The following is a 17,207-nucleotide window of genomic DNA, read 5'->3' on the forward strand; positions in this document are numbered from 1 at the left end:
TCAAAGTGAAGAGCAAGTGTGTGTTTGATCAGTTTTGAGCCCTTATGCCCTCTGTTGAGAGTGAGGAGACCTTCCTCAAGATGTAATCAAATCTGAGTCTCAAACACAGACGAATCGCCACACAACGTTTGAAAAAAATGGCAGGAGCTGGCTGAAACAGAAAGTTCCAATCTGATTGGCTGGCTTCACTAGGTTTTTAGTTTAGGTTTTCAGTCTGCTGGGTTGAGTTCACGACAGCTTCCAGGCTTCTACAATGTGCACTTCCAAGGAGGAACTTGACGCTGGATTTGCAGCATCAAAGCTTTGAAAGATACTCCTGGTTTTGTTGTTTACCAGTCGTTCATTGTTGTATTGTCGATTTCAGATTTACCCGCCCTCTAATGTCCAAAAATCTCTGTCACATTTAAGTTTCCATGGCGAATATCCACAGGCGAAGAAAGTGTGGGCAGATGTTAGGTGCATGCAAAACCCGCAAAAACGAGTTGCAGAGCATCCTCTTTTCTTAAACTTCAATTTATACTTTGATATAATATAATATAATAATCACCAGAAGTCCATCAGGCAAAATTCCTCATCGCGCAGATTCCCATTGAGATAACTGTACTTTGCTCGCAGAGTTTCGCAATTGTGACCAAGCCTTAACTCTGATTGGTCACTGTCCATCTTAGTCAAACAAACTCTTCCTGTCTAAGTGGGCAGTTCTTGGCCAGAATAAGTTACTAAGTGGACCTAACTTTATTCTAATGGCCAAAAGTCTTTGAGACTAGATCCAAAAATACTAGATCAGGCTACCTGCATTCAAATGTGTATCCTTCATTCAGGGCAGCAGGCACACAATCTCCTGAGGATTGTGCAAAGCAGAAAGATTTCCATTAAAGCCTTCCTGCTTCTGACAAGCCGCCAGTTCTACCTGCTCAGGTCGGAATCTGAAGCTGACAAAACAGAGTTTTATGGGGTGTGAAGATGGGGCTATATTTGATCACACTGCTTGGCCTTAAACAGTCTCTCTCTCTCTCACTCTGTCTCCTTGGCAGAGAGCGACAGCAGGTTGACAGAACCTAGTGAAGCTTTCGTTGCCTCTATTTTACCAGCACATTCGAGGTTTGTCATTCTCATGACCTCTCGTGTAAAATCAGCCACTCCAAACAGAAGCGATCTCAGTCACAATTAAGTCACAACTACTATAAGCAACTGCATGTTCCTAGTGAAAACCAGCATAAGTTGGTTTGCCAGTTAAAGATGGTCCTAGCTGGTTTCCAAGCTTGGTCTCCAAGGCTTGCCAAGCTGGTCCCAGCCTGACCAGCTAAAACTCTGGGAGACCAGTGAGTTTATTTTGAAATCATTAAACATTTCGGGACTCATCCTGAGCTTCATGCTGAATGATGACTTCATAAGTTTGTAGGATTGCGATTCCTCAAAAAAGATGAATATCATAAAGTGATTAATCTCCAAGACCAAAAGCCTGCTTATAAGAGCCAGTAAACCAAACCATAAAGTTCTGACTATACTAACATTCAGTTTGAGATGGTACAAGTCTAGATTTCATCTGTGACTGGGAATTTATCTTTACCTAGAATTTTTGTTTTTAAGCAAACTCTAAAAGCTGGTGATTTGAAGAAACCTTTACCTGCTGTTTGTTGCTAATCAATGAGGCATACAGACACTGCCGTCATCTGTTTATTAACCTGCACACAGCAGATCACAGGAAGGAAGGAATCAACTCAAACATTCACAGCTGTCTGTTTCTACCAAATGACATTTATTCACCATATTCCACTCTTAAACATACACACTGCAAAACATGTTTTATAGTCCAGTGTCATAGCAGAAACTTAGATGCTACAGAAGATTTTATGCTACTATTATGCTACAGGAGAACTTTTGAAAGATCTTATGATGCTGTAAGTGACCCTTTATAAGTTCCTACGATGCTCTAAGAGACACATTTTTAGGTTCCTACTGTATGATGGTTTAAGAGAACTTCAGGTTCTTATTATGCTATAGGAGAACCTAAAAATTGTATGATGCTGTAAGAAACCCTTTTTAAGTTACTATGATGAAATAGGAGAACTTTAAGTTCAAATAATACTATAGGAGAAACTTTTTTTTATTCTAATGATGCTATAGGATAACATTTTTAAGTTCCTATGATGCTGTAAGGGACATTTTTTAAGTTCCTATTATGCTATAAATGTATTTTAAGTTCCTATGATGCTATAAGTGACCATTTCTAAGTTCTTATAATGATATGGGGGAACTTTTTTACATTTCTATGACGCTATAGAAGAACTTTTTTAAAATTCCTATGATGCTTTAAGAGAAGTTCTTATGGTTCTTCAGAACACAATCTATGTACTGGTGCTTAAATTTGTTAACAGATGATACCTAGAAACAACACGCTGATCTGAGGAACCTATGATGTAACATCAAGAACTTTTTAATCTCCAAAATCAGGTAATCCAGCCCCTTCGTGGAAGACCAAGAGCACAGACAAAAAGCAGATGTTTATATTTAGATCTTCACATGAAGATGTTAAAAGCCAGATCTCAGCGGACATGACCTCAGATCAGGGTGAAGAGAGAGATAGCAAGATGAGAGGAAAAGATCTGATCAGAGGAGAGGAGAAACAAGGACAGGATGAATGAGAGAGGATGGAGTCTGGATGCCACTGGTCTCATTATCCACATCGGATTAAAAAAATAAATAATAATAATTCGATCAATCACTGATACCTGCGCTGACCAAACATATTGATGGCTGATGAAATTAGTCGAGATCAAGCATCTAAATGCAAGTTCTAAGGCAAAACACAGTAACAATGCCAACACTGAAACTGAGGCTCTTTATTCGTAAATTCAAAAAAATTATGAATTAAAGTTGTTTTTAAATTAATAGATTTATAATGGAATTTTTTAATTATGTATATTTTATCCCCTTTTCTCCCAATTTGGAATGCCCAGTTCCGACTACTTAGTAGGTCCTCATGGTGGCACGGTTACTCACCTCAATCTGGGTGGCGGAGGACAAGTCTCAGTTGCCTCCGCTTCTAAGACAGTCAATCCGCGCATCTTATCATGTGGCTCGCTCTGCATGACACCGCGGAGACTCACAGCAAGGGAGGCTCATGCTACTCTCCGCGATCCACGCACAACTTACCAAGTGCCCCATTGAGTGCAAGAACCCCTAATCGCGACCACGAGGAGGTTGCCCCATGTGCCTCTACCCTCCCTAGCAACCGGGCCAATTTGGTTGCTTAGGAGACCTGGCTGGAGTCACTCAGCACGCCCTGGATTCGAACTCATGATTCGGGGTGGTAGTCAGCTTCAATACTCGCTGAGCTACCCAGCCCCCCCACTTTCATTTTATATTTAAGTGGCACTCCTAGGCCAAATCCAAACTAATATGTTTTTGGCTGACAACTCAGTTTTCAGTTTCCTAACATTATTTTTTTACTAAACAGTGCTTTTGAAAGTTCCCATTTTTGGTGGAGGAAAACAGCATTCCATTGTGGAAGAGAGACCTAAATGTAGCAACTATTTTTAAAAACGTATAAGAGCGGGCATGGCCCTAGTCTTTCACAAAACACATCGACTAGTGGCAGAACTAATCGCCAAATTGGTGCAACCGTTACTCTAAACTTTCAGTCAGAAACTACTGTATGTTTTGTAGGCCAGCTGAACAAATGCCAGACTGCTTCCAGTGCACATACAATCATTCACGATATCTACAAAAAAATGGTGCTAATTAAATGCCTGTTCTCTCTTCAGTAGAGCACGCAACTGTGCTGATTGAAGATGCTTCATAGGACAGTGGTAAACACGGTTTGAAGTGAGTCAGACCACCTCTCGTCAAACCTCTGCATGCCAGTAATCAAAATCACTTCAAATCTCCGGCATTTAATGAAAGCTAGTCCTGTTTTTCCTCATCTTCTAGCTCTCTGCCACCGACCGTGGCAGGGAGTCAGTACAAAACAGAACAGATTGTTTATCACCACATGATCATGGCAAATGGAATCCATTTCCATGACTTTCACATGATGTCAGCGTAAAACATTAACCGTGAACATTTTAATGAACTTTTCCCACTGAAGCAACCATAGAGTTAGGTGCCTTCAAAAGTTTGTATACACCTACTCATACTTTATTATTAATATTTACCACATATTTAAGATTCTTGAAGAGGTCACTCTTAGCCTACATTACTTCTCTCAACCAACTTTATGAGGTTGATGGAGAATGCAAACAGTTCTGAAGGAGATTCCATATATTTTAGACACTTGCAGACTATTAACCTCTCCAACTCATCCATTATAAACAATTATATTATTGGTGGCAGCGTTTCTGCAGATTCAAAGGAATGAAATGTAAGACTTTTTAAGACTTTGTAAGGCCAAATAAAAGAAAAATTTAAGACCACTTTCGCAATAATAAAAAATAAAATAAAACATTAAATAATTCATTAGCTGGTAAATACAAAACCACTGAGGCTACTTGGATGTCTCTGGACATGTTTTATATATTTTACTGTGCATATATGTGTTTTCTTTTTTTAAATAAGTTAATACAACATAACTCTAAATTAATTCATTAAGAATGCACATAGCCTAAAGTATGTAGCCTTCATTGTGACCCTTCTCTTTAGTCACTTGCTTTCCAGTAAGACATGACGCAATAGACCAATGCTTTGGCAATGTCACCGCTTATGTCAAACACAGAAGTGGTGGCAAAAACTATGCATAACAAGTAAATTTTTATCGGATTACGTTGTTGAAAAATGATTCCGAGGACTCTCGTTGACTGCTGTGGCTTTAAGCCATCAACAGAGCTGACTGGACTGAGATCATTTCAACTCACAACTTTGCAGCATAAATTTATAGCGAACATGATTACATGTTTGTTATTAACTCATTTCGTTATAGTAATTGTATCACTAAGAATATGTTTGTATTTATGATGGTTTTCTGTCATACTTTCGTTTAATCCTCTAATCTGTCAAATCTAACACAACAGTCAGCGGGCTTTCTGCCACCACTTACTGCGCATGCGCTGACATTTTTGTAAATAAGAGGATTGGTCTATAGATCTTATTCACAGTAGCACAATGTTTGATTTTTAATGGGAATGGAAATGAAGCTGTGAGGGATAGACTTACCATTTCTTCAATGGCATGCACGGTATAAAGCTGTAAAAAGCTCCAGTATCCCATCTGATGTTCCACAACTCATGTTGTCTGGAGTTTGTCTACTGAGTGTCCTTGAAAATATATTTTTCCACTGTTTTGTCTGTAAAAACACTTCAAACTGCAGTACAGCCCATTGAAGAGACTGTTTGTCTATCTCTCAGCCTCGTTGTCATTCTTGTCAAAAATTTAATATGGCGCTGCTGTGAATAAGGTCTAGCATGTGCTGAATAACATTTATATATTTTTTTCTTAGCAGATACCTTTAACAGGTAGTTAAAGGGCAGTTCATTTAAAAATGACATTTCTGTCATCACTGCTCATCCTTGACTCTGTATGAATTTTTCTTTGCCATGGAACAAAAAAGGAGAAGTTAAACAAAATGTTTAGTCTCAGTCACCATTCACTGTCACTGCATCTTGTTTTTCATTCAATGAAAGTGAATGGTGACTGAAACTCCCTAATATCTCCTTTTGATATCCACTGAAATAAGAAAGTCATACAGGTTTGCAACAGCATGAAGGTAAGTGATGACAAGTTTCATTTTTGTGTGAAAAAGTAGTAAAAGTCAAAACTCATCAGTTACCTTAAAAATGGCCGTTTAACGTTGACAATATGTATAAAAATGTTAACAGATTAAATTATGAAAGAAAACTGTGCAGCATAATTAGTTACGATGTATACTGAAAACAGATTATATACTAAATATTAAATATAGATAATATATTTTCATATGTAATTGTTTTACATATTTTTACAAAATTTTTCAAATTGACTGATTCAGATGGCAGAAAAAATACCTGTATATGTCAGATGGAGCTCAAGAGAGATGGAGATGAGAGATATAACAGGTGTAACTCTGCAGCTGAGTAGATGGTCAAAGGTAGTGTAAAATAAGGAAGCGCCACGATTTGAAAGGTGTCAAAAGACCGCTCCAGCCTCGAGCGCTTGCAAATTGCAACATTGACAGCTTTGTCGATTATAAGCAGGAGCGATAGTGTTAGCGCATCGCTCGCTTACAGAGATGCAAAATAACGCCATTTGCATTTCTGACTAACGGGTTTATGAAGGTTTATACATGTGTAACCTCGTAAGTTCAGTAAAAATGCGCTTTTAGAGTCGATTACGACCCGCTCAGATTCTGCTGTTTTAAACGTCTCCTCTATTCACGCCCTCATTAAGACCTCAGCAATGAAATTTAAGACTTCTTGCAATTTATTTAAGATATTTAAGACTTTTTATTGCCTTAAATTTTAAAAAGTAAATGTAAGACTTTTTAAGGACCCGCGGGTGCCCTGGGGTGGGTGGGAGAGCAGCAGGAAATAATTTTATAAATGCTGAATAAACCCAAATATATAATTCAAAATCCAAATATGTACTTATAAATCAGAACATACATTTATAAATTCTGTATATGTATTTCTAAATCTGAATATATAGTTAAACACAAATATATGTATTTATAAACCCAAATATATTATTGTAAATATAAATATACAGTAATAAATCTGAATATATAATTGGAAATCTGAATATAAAGTATTAAATCTGAATATATATACTTATAAATCTAAAAAATATAATTAAAAATGTGTAATATATAATTGTAAATTCAAATCTAGTTATAAATCCTGAGTATAGTTATAAATCTAAATATATAGTAATACATTTAATTGTTTAATTGTTAATTTAGAATTTATAGTTATAAACCTAAATATATTGTTACACATTCAAATATATATATATATATATATATATATATATATATATATATATATATATATATATATATATAACACACACACACACACACACCAACAATCATCCATGCGATTATCTAATCAGCTAATCATGTGGCAGCAGTGCTGTGCATAAAATCATGCACATACAGATCAAGTGCTTCAGTTTATGTTCACATCAACCATCAGAATGGGGAAAAATGTGATCTCAGTGATTTGGACCGTGGTATGATTGTTGGTGCCAGATGGGCTGGTTGGAGTATTTCTGTAACTGCTGATCTCCTGGGATTTTCACATACAACATTCTCTAGAGTTTACTCCATATGGTGCCAAAAACAAAAAACATCCAGTGAGTGGCAGTTCTGTGGATGGAAACACCTTGTTGATGAGAGAGGACAACAGAGAATGGCCAGACTGGTTCGAACAGACAAAGTGTACGGTAACTCAGATAACCGCTCTGTATAATTGTGTTGAGAAGAATATAATATCAGAATGCTATTCTGAGATGCGGGTTGGCGCTGTTTTGGTGGCACGAGGGGGACCTACACAATATTAGGCAGGTGGTTTTAATGTTGTGGCTGATTGGTGTTATAAAATGGTGTGGCTGATATATATATATTGTACATACACAGTACATATCCTGAATATATAACTGTAAATCAGAACATAGAGCATATTTATAAATCTGAATATATACTTGATATACAAAATTTCAAAAATTAGCAAATCATCAAAACCCAAAAATGCTGCCTAAAATTTAATATCTGGCCTCCAATGATTATTATAATGAAACATGGAAAATGAGTGTGTCTTTGAACATGCTCAAGCATTAAGATATATTTATATTCAGGATTTACATTTATATATTGATTTTAATTTACATATTCAGACTTTATATACAGTGCTGTGAAAAATTATTTCTTCTATTTGTGTGTTTTTCATACTAAATTGCTTTAGATCTTCAGATGAGATATAACATAAAACAAAGGCAACCTAAGTAAACACAAAAGACAGTTTTCAAATATAGATTTTTTTTATTGAAGCAAAAAAGTTATCCAACACCTATATCACCCATGTGAAAAACTAACTGCCCCCTTAAACTTAATAGCTGGTTGTGCCACCTTTAGCAGCAACAACTGCAACCAAACACTTCCGATATCTGTGGATCAGTCTTTCACAACGCTGTGGTGGAATTTTGGCCCACTCTTCTTTGCAGAACTGCTTTAGTTCAGCCACAATAGAGGGTATTAGAGCATGAACTGCCCGTTTAAGGTCCTGCCATAGCATCTCAATCGGGTTCAAGTCAGGACTTTGACTAGGCCACTCCAAAACTTTAATTTAGCTTCTTTTGAGCCTTTCAGAGGTGGACTTACTCTTATGCTTTGGATCATTGTCTTTCTGCATAATCTAGTTGCGCTTGAGCTTCAACTCACCGACTGATGACCGGACGTTCTCCTTTAGGATTTTCTGGTAGAGCGCAGAATTCATGTTTCACTCAGTTATTGCAAGTCGCCCTGGCCCTGAAGCAGCAAAGCATCCCCACACCATCACACTTCCACCATCATGCTTGACTGTAGGTATGATGTTCTTTTTGTGGAATTCTGTTTGATTTACATCAGATGTGTCTTTCTGAAGTCATGAACAGTGACCTTTATTGATGCGAGAGAGGCCTGCAGTTCCTTGGATGTTGTCCTTGACTTTTTTGTGACTTCCTGGATGAGTCATCGCTGTGCTCTTGGGGGAACTTTGGAAGGTCGGCCACTTCTGGGAAGGTTCACTAATGTGCTAATTCTTCTCCATTTGGAGATAATGGCTCTCACTGTGGTTCTTTGGAGCATTTGAAATAGCTTTGTAACCCTTCCCAGACTGATGTATTTCAATCACCTTGGCATAGTGTGCTACTGGGTGAGACCTTTTAGCCAACTTCATGCTATTGAAAAAGTTCTATTTAGGTGTTGATTTGATTGAACAGGGCTTGCAGTAGTCAGGTGCGGGTGTGTCTAGTCCAGCTAAACCCCATTATAATGCAGTTTCATAGATTTGGGGATTTAGTAACTAAGGGGGCAAATACTTTTTCACAGCACTGTATTTAGATTTATAACTACTCCATTTACATAATCAGGATTTATAACTATATATTTGGAATACAACTACAGTATCTATTCTGGATTTAAAACTATATTTTAAGATTTACAATGACATACAATTTAAATAATAATAAAACAGGGATTATATAAAAGGTGGCCGATCCCAGCCATAAAACCAACAAGCCATAGACTACACTGGATGATTTCTGACTCAAGAAGAATCTAGATTGTACACAGGTGCATCACTATGAGACCCTGAAAAGAGAGAAACTGGGAGCTGACAGGCAGATATCACTCTAACAAGACGTCTGAAGTGTTTGTCAAAGCAGTCTTTGCTCGTCACTGTCTCTCGTTTAAGACTGGACTCTACCTGAGACACAGGTGCAACCCGCGGTAGGACATGCTGTCTAATGCAAACAAAAGCTGCATGAATCAGCCCTGATCCACACAAATAAAACACAAACCCAGCACATGCAAGCTTATCACATATTACAAACAAATGATATTAGCAACAACCCCTGCAACGATTTCTCATTTCCTCTCCGAGTTCTGCCTCACCCCATGAATGCTTCCTGTGACCCCCGCTGGGGCGTCCGAGTGGCACACACGATCAATAAACAAAATCCCAGTGTGGTCCTTGTGGACATCTGTTTAGACAGGTGCATTGGCTTCACCTGATTAAGAGGGGCACGGAATGCTTCCCGACAATGGCCATCTCCAATATTTAGCACTGCATAACCTGGATTTGCAGGGGCCAGATGGTTATGAAAAGTTTAGGATAAAGCCATAAGCCACTTGAGGTTAAGCGTCAGAGTGTTTTTATCATGGTAAAAGGGATTTGTTAGACACAATGCAAAACTCAAAGGGATAGTTCAACCAAAAATTTTAATTCTATCATCATTTAAACACTTTGTGTTGTTTCAAACCCGTATGACTTTCTTCCATGGAAACCAAAAGGAGAAATTTGAAAGAATGTGCAAGTTGTTTTTTGCTTTCCAATTACATTAAATGGGGACTGGAGCATTCAAGCTTCAAAAAGAATGCAAAAGCTCCATAAAAGTACCAAAAAAGTAGTTCATACAGCTCATGCTATATTATAAAACTAAGTATTCTAAAGCTATTTGATAGCTTTGTGTGAGGAACAGACCATAATTAAAATCATTGTTCACTACCGTATATTTTCAAATATGTTGCCTTTAGAAACAAAACATAAATGGTCATTCCTCAAAATTTCTCCTTCTGTGTTCCACAGGAGAAAGTCATATAGGTTTGGAACGACATAAGAGTAAGTATATGACAAACTGTTTGGGTAAACTATTATATTAACTGTGGTAAAATCTCTGTAACACACAGTCTGAGGTGGTTTAACACAGTGACAACAGCAATATGATAAAAGACATCAATGCTTAGTAAATAATGAAATTAATCAAAATAATCAAAATGAGCAATAAGAATTATAAAAAGAAACACACACACACACACACACACACACATACAATTGTGCTCAAAGGTTTGCATAACCTGGCAGAAATTGTGAAATTTTGGCATTGATTTTGAAAATATGACTGATCATGCAAAAAAAACTGTCTTTTATTTAAGGATAGTGATCATATGAAGCTATTTATTATCACATAGTTGTTTGGCTCCTTTTTAAATCATAATGATAACAGAAATCACTCAAATGGCCCTGATCAAAAGTTTACATACCCTTGAATGTTTGGCCTTGTTACAGACACACAAGGTGACACACACAGGTTTAAATGGCAATCAAAGGTTAATTTCCCACACCTGTGGCTTTTTAAATTGCAATTAGTGTCTGTGTATAAATAGTCAATGAGTTTGTAGCTCTCACATGGATGCACTGAGCAGGCTAGATACTGAGCCATGGGGAGCAGAAAAGAACTGTCAAAAGACCTGCGTAACAAGGTAATGGAACTTTATAAAGATGGAAAAGGATATATAAAGATATCCAAAGCCTTGAAAATGCCAGTCAGTACTGTTCAATCACTTATTAAGAAGTGGAAAATTCGGGGTTCTCGATACCAGGCCAAGGTCAGGTAGACCAAGAAAGATTTCAGCCACAACTGCCAGAAGAATTGTTCGGGATACAAAGAAAAACCCACAGGTAACCTCAGGAGAAATACAGGCTGCTCTGGAAAAAGATGGTGTGGTTCTTTCAAGGAGAACAATACGACGATACTTGAACAAATATGAGCTGCACGGTCGAGTTGCCAGAAAGAAGCCTTTACTGCGCCAATGCCACAAAAAAGCCAGTTACAATATGCCTGACAACACCTTGACACGCCTTTGGAGTGACGAGATCAAAATAGAGCTTTATGGTCACAACCATAAGCGCTATGTTTGGAGAGGGGTCAACAAGGCCTATAGTGAAAAGAATACCATCCCCACTGTGAAGCATGGTGGTGGCTCACTGATGTTTTGGGGGTGTGTGAGCTCTAAATGCACGGGGAATCTTGTGAAAATTGATGGCAAGATGAATGCACCATGTTATCAGAAAATACAGGCAGACAATTTGCATTCTTCTGCACAAAAGCTGCGCATGGGACGCTCTTGGACTTTCCAGCATGACAATGACCCTAAGCACAAGGCCAAGTTGACCCTCCAGTGGTTACAGCAGAAAAAGGTGAAGGTTCTGGAGTGGCCATCACAGTCTCCTGACCTTAATATCATCGAGCCACTCTGGGGAGATCTCAAACGTGTGGTTCATGCAAGACGACCAAAGACTTTGCATGACCTGGAGGCATTTTGCCAAGATGAATGGGCAGCTATACCACCTGCAAGAATTTGGGGCCTCATAGACAAATATTACAAAAGACTGCACGCTGTCATTGATGCTAAAGGGGGCAATACACAGTATTAAGAACTAAGGGTATGCAGACTTTTGAACAGGGGTCATTTCATTTTTTTCTTTGTTGCCATGTTTTGTTTTATGATTGTGCCATTCTGTTATAACCTACAGTTGAATATGAATCCCATTAGAAATAAAAGAAATATGTTTTGCCTGCTCACTCATGTTTTCTTTAAAAATGGTTCAGATATTACCAATTCTCCAAGGGTATGCAAACTTTTGAGCACAACTGTATATATATTAGTAGTTTATTAGTCTACTGTACCTGTGGCCGTTTACTGTGTTTTAATGGTTTGTAGCAACTTGGTTCATTAATTTAGGACTCAACTGATGGAGACGTGGCCTGGCGGGTCATGTACATGCTCCAACATGTTGCGTGGTGGTGATGGTGAGTTAGAGACTGGCTCATGTAATTTCCAGGTCCTGTTCCCCCTCTTCTTACTATAATTTTGTGTCTCCTCTCTCAATATACCTGTCAAAAAACAAACAAAAAAAACAGCAAAAATATGAATTATACCACAATTATTTGGATGGACGGAACAATTCAAAGATAAACAAGAAAATGAATAAACAGTAAACAAGAACGAACAATGAACAAAAGATAGATAAAGTGAACGCTAAATAGAATGAGGAAAAACTGAACTGTTGACAGATAGAACGAACATCAGATTGATAGAACCGTACAAACAGACGATAGAGCAAATGATAAATCAATAGAACGAACAAACAAACAGATGATAGACAGAAAGAAAGATAGATTGATAGTACGAACGAAAAACAATTGTTGGATACAAACAGATGATAGACAGAATGAAAGAGATCGATAGAATGAACGAATGATAGATATAATGATGAATAGAATGAACACTAACTATAGAATGATTGATAAATCAATAAATAAAACGAACAATAGATAGAAAGATCGATCAATAGACTGTGCGTTGTGAACGAACAAACAAACAAACAAAAGATCCATCAATAGACAGATAGGTAAAGACCAACAAAAACAGATACAAAATAGTAAAGAATGGCATGATAAGGGACAAAAACAAAATAACAGATTCATCATGCAATATCTCTCTCAGCAGTCTCTATAAAGAGTGGCAGTCATATGATCTTTCCTGGTATTTATTTATTTATTTATTTATTTTTTGCAAAGATGAGGCCATTTTCTCAAAATGGTCTTACTCTATTAATTCATTAACTATAATTACTAACACTATTATAAATAAAAGCAAAATAGAAATAGTTATGAAACAGAAGCAAAATTGTAACTATCCAACACAGCTGAAACTAACTAAAACCAAAATGAAATGTAAAGTAAATTTCAAATTAAAACTTGAAAACTTGAAAATGCAAAACTACAATAACCTTGCTGAGACACTCTACATCTAAGTGAAACGATCAATATGAGGGACTTTCACAATCTTCACAGAAGGTACAGGAAGTTGGAGCGCATTAGATCTGGTGGTGGGCCAAGCGCTAGATACCAACAGCATGGTAAGAGCGCTCCCATGGCAACAAGATAAGATTGGTTTGCTTAGCCCCGGATCGGACCGCTTGTGCCCTAATGTAAAGAGACAACTTGCTGGAATTAATTTGAGTGTCAGAGAGGAGGGGAAAGTCAAGAAAATTTAATTTGGGAGAACAAAAATAGAAATAAAATGCCATTTTCTTTATTTCTTTTCCCCTTCTGCACACAAATCCAAATCTCCAGCGCATCTGAGGACACGAATCTCTGCCTCGTCTCCGTCTGGAGTAACACCAGATGCACAACATGCAGACGTCTCCAAATAGAAAGCCATTTTATACCAGACACATGGATCGAGGGAGAGAAAGAGAGACAAAATGATGAAATGGTTGATAGAGAGAGAGAGTGACAGGGTGATGCATCTTTTTGGAAGATGTTTAGTTAAGAAACGGCTGTCAGTTTTAAGTTCTGCCGTAAAGAGGCACAACAGACTCTGTCAAAATTCTTCAAACTAAAAAACATCAGGTTTTCAATATGACAAAACACCAGCTGCCACGTGAAAACTCTGAGGACCAGGAGTGTTTCTTTAAATACTTTATAGCGCTTTTTTGGTAATTTTGGAGCTTGACAGACCTAGCCACCTTTATTATACTGCTTTTGTGTTCCACAGATGAAAATAAGTCATTTAGACTTTAAATAACATAAGGAGGGAGTTATTTGTTTAGGTGAACTATTCCTTTAAGCCTTTAAAACAAGGTTTAAACATCATAAAATAGAATGAGTAACAAGGTTAAGGTTGGGAAAGGAGGCAGCAGGAACCGGACGAACCATCAAAATAATGTTTAATGAGAAATTAAAACATAAACACAAAACTTAAACACAAACGCACACACTGCAGCTGCATGTGGCTCTCTCTCTCTCTCTCCCGAACTGCCACGTCCCGCTGCATTTATCCCTCTTCTTGGCTGATTAGCCCAATTGGGGGCCGGGCATGCGTAGTCACGGGCCCGCTGCCCTTTTGGCCCCGCCTACCAGCAGGCTTTTCCCCGCCTCTCTAGGGCTGGGGAGGGGGACAAGGGGAGGGAAAAAAAAAAAAAAAAGAGAGAGAGGGAAAGGGCAAAGTGGAGCAACAGCGAGAGAGAGAGAGAGAGAGAGGGGAGAGAGAAAATACCTGTTTCACCGGCGCCCAGATATGCTGTCGCCTGGCCCTCAGCCACTCCCCAACCTTGGCAGACGACAGCTCGCTCCTCCCCCGGTGGACGATAGTGGGTCCTCCGGCCCCAGGCAGATGGTCACGCTCCTCCCCCCTCTTTTCTTTTTTATTTCTCAAATTCTTTTTCTGTGGGGGGGAAACGACAGCGTGCCTCAGATCCTCGGCGGCCGGCAGTGACGTCTTCGTCCCCGGGCGGACGGCCGCGGCTGCTCCTGGGTTGGCTGGTAGTGGCAAGGACTCCACGACAGTGCATCTCTCCCCCTTCCCGGGCTTCGGCACCAATGTAACAAGGTTAAGGTTGGGAAAGGAGGCGGCGGGAACCGGACGAACCATCAAAATAATGTTTAATGAGACATTAAAACAAACACAAAACAAACACAAATGCACACACTGCAGCTGCATGTGGCTCTCTCTCTCCCGAACTGCCACATCCCGCTGCATTTATCCCTCTCCTTGGCTGATTAGCCCAATTGGGGGCCGGGTGTGCGTAGTCACAGCCCGGCCCCGCCCTCCTCCTCGTCACAGTATGGTATACAGTTTTTCATACACCTACATCACAATATATGTATTTACTTTGCTGGTGATACTTTTGAGTATGTAGTAAGACAGTCTGGTCATGGTTACGATGTGTTTGCAGGGTAAAACTTAAGCAGTTTCCTTAAACAATGTTTTGCACAGAAATGCTCTAAAATGGCACAGTATTTTGGTTTCAGTGTTCATACGGAATTGTAAGACAAAAGTGTTTTTTGTTTGGTTTTAAAGAGGAATTTGAAAACAGGCCAGAAATGCCGAGGTGATGCGTTTTTCCTCTCTAAAGATTTAATGCCTGTAAGGTTTAAGTTTAGGTCCGAAGGAGTTCTTGCCCTTGAGTTTATGCTATCAAACATTCTGAGTTTTTTATTAAAACATCTTCCAGCAAATCTGACATCTTCAATAAAATCACTAGTGTTGTAACACTTTCCATAAAGGCTGTATATTACATAATGCTTTATAACGGTATTCATAATGCCTGGTAATACACATTGTAATCTGTTACAATTATTGTAACCCCAGCTATATTACTGTACATTGTAATACTCAGGGTCACACCTTTAATATTTAGACACCCAAGCACAGAGATTGATTCAGATCAGGGCCGCATTAATGCACAGGCTAACCTGGGCTTAAGCCCTGGGGCCCCCGGCTGCAGGGGGGCTCCGAAATCCCAGGAGGTTATAATGCATTATACAATTTTAATTCAACTTGAAATGTCATTCGCAGCCAATTTTACCTCCGAACTGTGACATATTTGCTAATGAAACAAAATTAACTAACAACATAGTACTGTAAGGTAAAATCTTGCACTACTTTCAAATATACTGATTTGTGGTGTTAGAATATCAATACACTATTGTAAGGTAAAAAAAAAAAAGTTGGACTTGTTTTTATCCATCAGGAATAAAGGAAGCTATTACAGTTTGATGAAAAATGACAATGACAAATTTTTTTTCATGAATCATTCACAGTAAGACCAAAAACATGAATTAAGAAGGTAAATTGGGTACATTTTTATTTGAGGTGGACTTTCATACAGTACTATGAATAGGCCTAGTTAAAGAAATATTCTGGGTTCAATACAAGTTAAGCTCAAACTACAGCATTTGTTGCATAATGTTGATTATCTTCATGGGTCCACCCTAACCAGAGGACCCGAGACCCGTCCCGGGACCCGTAAGGGTTCGGATCCACATTATATACAGTCAGCCGGGTTCAGGTTGGGTCCCATTCTATTGCTGCGGTCCTGGGTCTGTTTAACATTATATGTAATACCCGAGTCGATCTGAGAAGACCTGGCCGTGATCAGACAGTGTTGATGATGATGATGACATTGTAAAATTTGAATGAGAAAGTGCAGGCCGGGAAATAAGGTGAAAAACGGAGCAGAGCCACAACGAGCTGAGTGGCGTCAGAGGCAGAGCGGAGTGAAGGCACACGATAGCAAATTAGCAATGCTAACATTAGCAGCTGAAGCAGTAAACGAGGAATCGTTATTATAGTTCAAAAGGGCAAACTGTTGAAGTTATCTTATGCGAGATACAAAAAACTGCAAAGCTGATTCTAAACAAGTCGTGTTTGTCATCTGTCACCGTGACAGCAAGTGGACTTTTGAAGCTGAAATAATAAGTGGATTAGCTATGCTGTTTCAATCAGCAAGAGAGGAATCACAGAAAACCTGGATGTATTTTACCAACTTTCTTGGAAGATGGATTATGTGTGTCACGGCCAGGCACAGGGGAGAAGGCTACAAACGTTACATTAGGTAAGACACAAAGTTTTGTTTTCACAACTTGTAAATTACTTGTTAATAGCAATCAGCTGTGAAATCGGTGTAGATCGGGTCTGTGTCTCCAGGCAGGGTCCGGGTCCCAGCTTTCAAATAATAGACGAGACTGGTTCGGGTCTGGCATTTCTCGGTTCTGCATGGGTATGTGTCCAAGCTTTCAAATAATAGACGGGTCCGGTTCGGGTCTGGGTAGTACATTTCCGGGTCTCTTTGGGTTCAGGCACGAATTTTTGGACCCGTGAAGACCTCTACAATGAGGCACTACAATGGTAGTGAATGGGGCCAATTTTTGGAGGGATTAAAGGCAGAAATATGAATCTTATAATT

The 17,207-nt window shown here is 38.7% G+C and overlaps 1 protein-coding gene across 2 annotated transcripts in view; it reads right to left on the reverse strand.

Annotated features, from left to right (window-relative positions):
* Positions 1-17,207, reverse strand: part of LOC127437269 (plexin-B2-like) — a 241,364-nt gene that overhangs the window by 126,030 nt on the left and 98,127 nt on the right. The window contains exon 2 of one of the 2 annotated variants that reach the window (XM_051692093.1): positions 12,202-12,345. In XM_051692093.1, coding sequence (XP_051548053.1) covers positions 12,202-12,244 — 43 coding nt within the window. In that variant the 5' untranslated portion in view covers positions 12,245-12,345. Of the gene's footprint in view, positions 1-12,138; positions 12,346-17,207 lie in introns of both variants that reach the window. The other variant, XM_051692094.1, reaches the window with a different exon arrangement.

Source organism: Myxocyprinus asiaticus, chromosome 48 (assembly GCF_019703515.2).
Source record: "Myxocyprinus asiaticus isolate MX2 ecotype Aquarium Trade chromosome 48, UBuf_Myxa_2, whole genome shotgun sequence".
NCBI classification, from domain to species: domain Eukaryota; kingdom Metazoa; phylum Chordata; class Actinopteri; order Cypriniformes; family Catostomidae; genus Myxocyprinus; species Myxocyprinus asiaticus.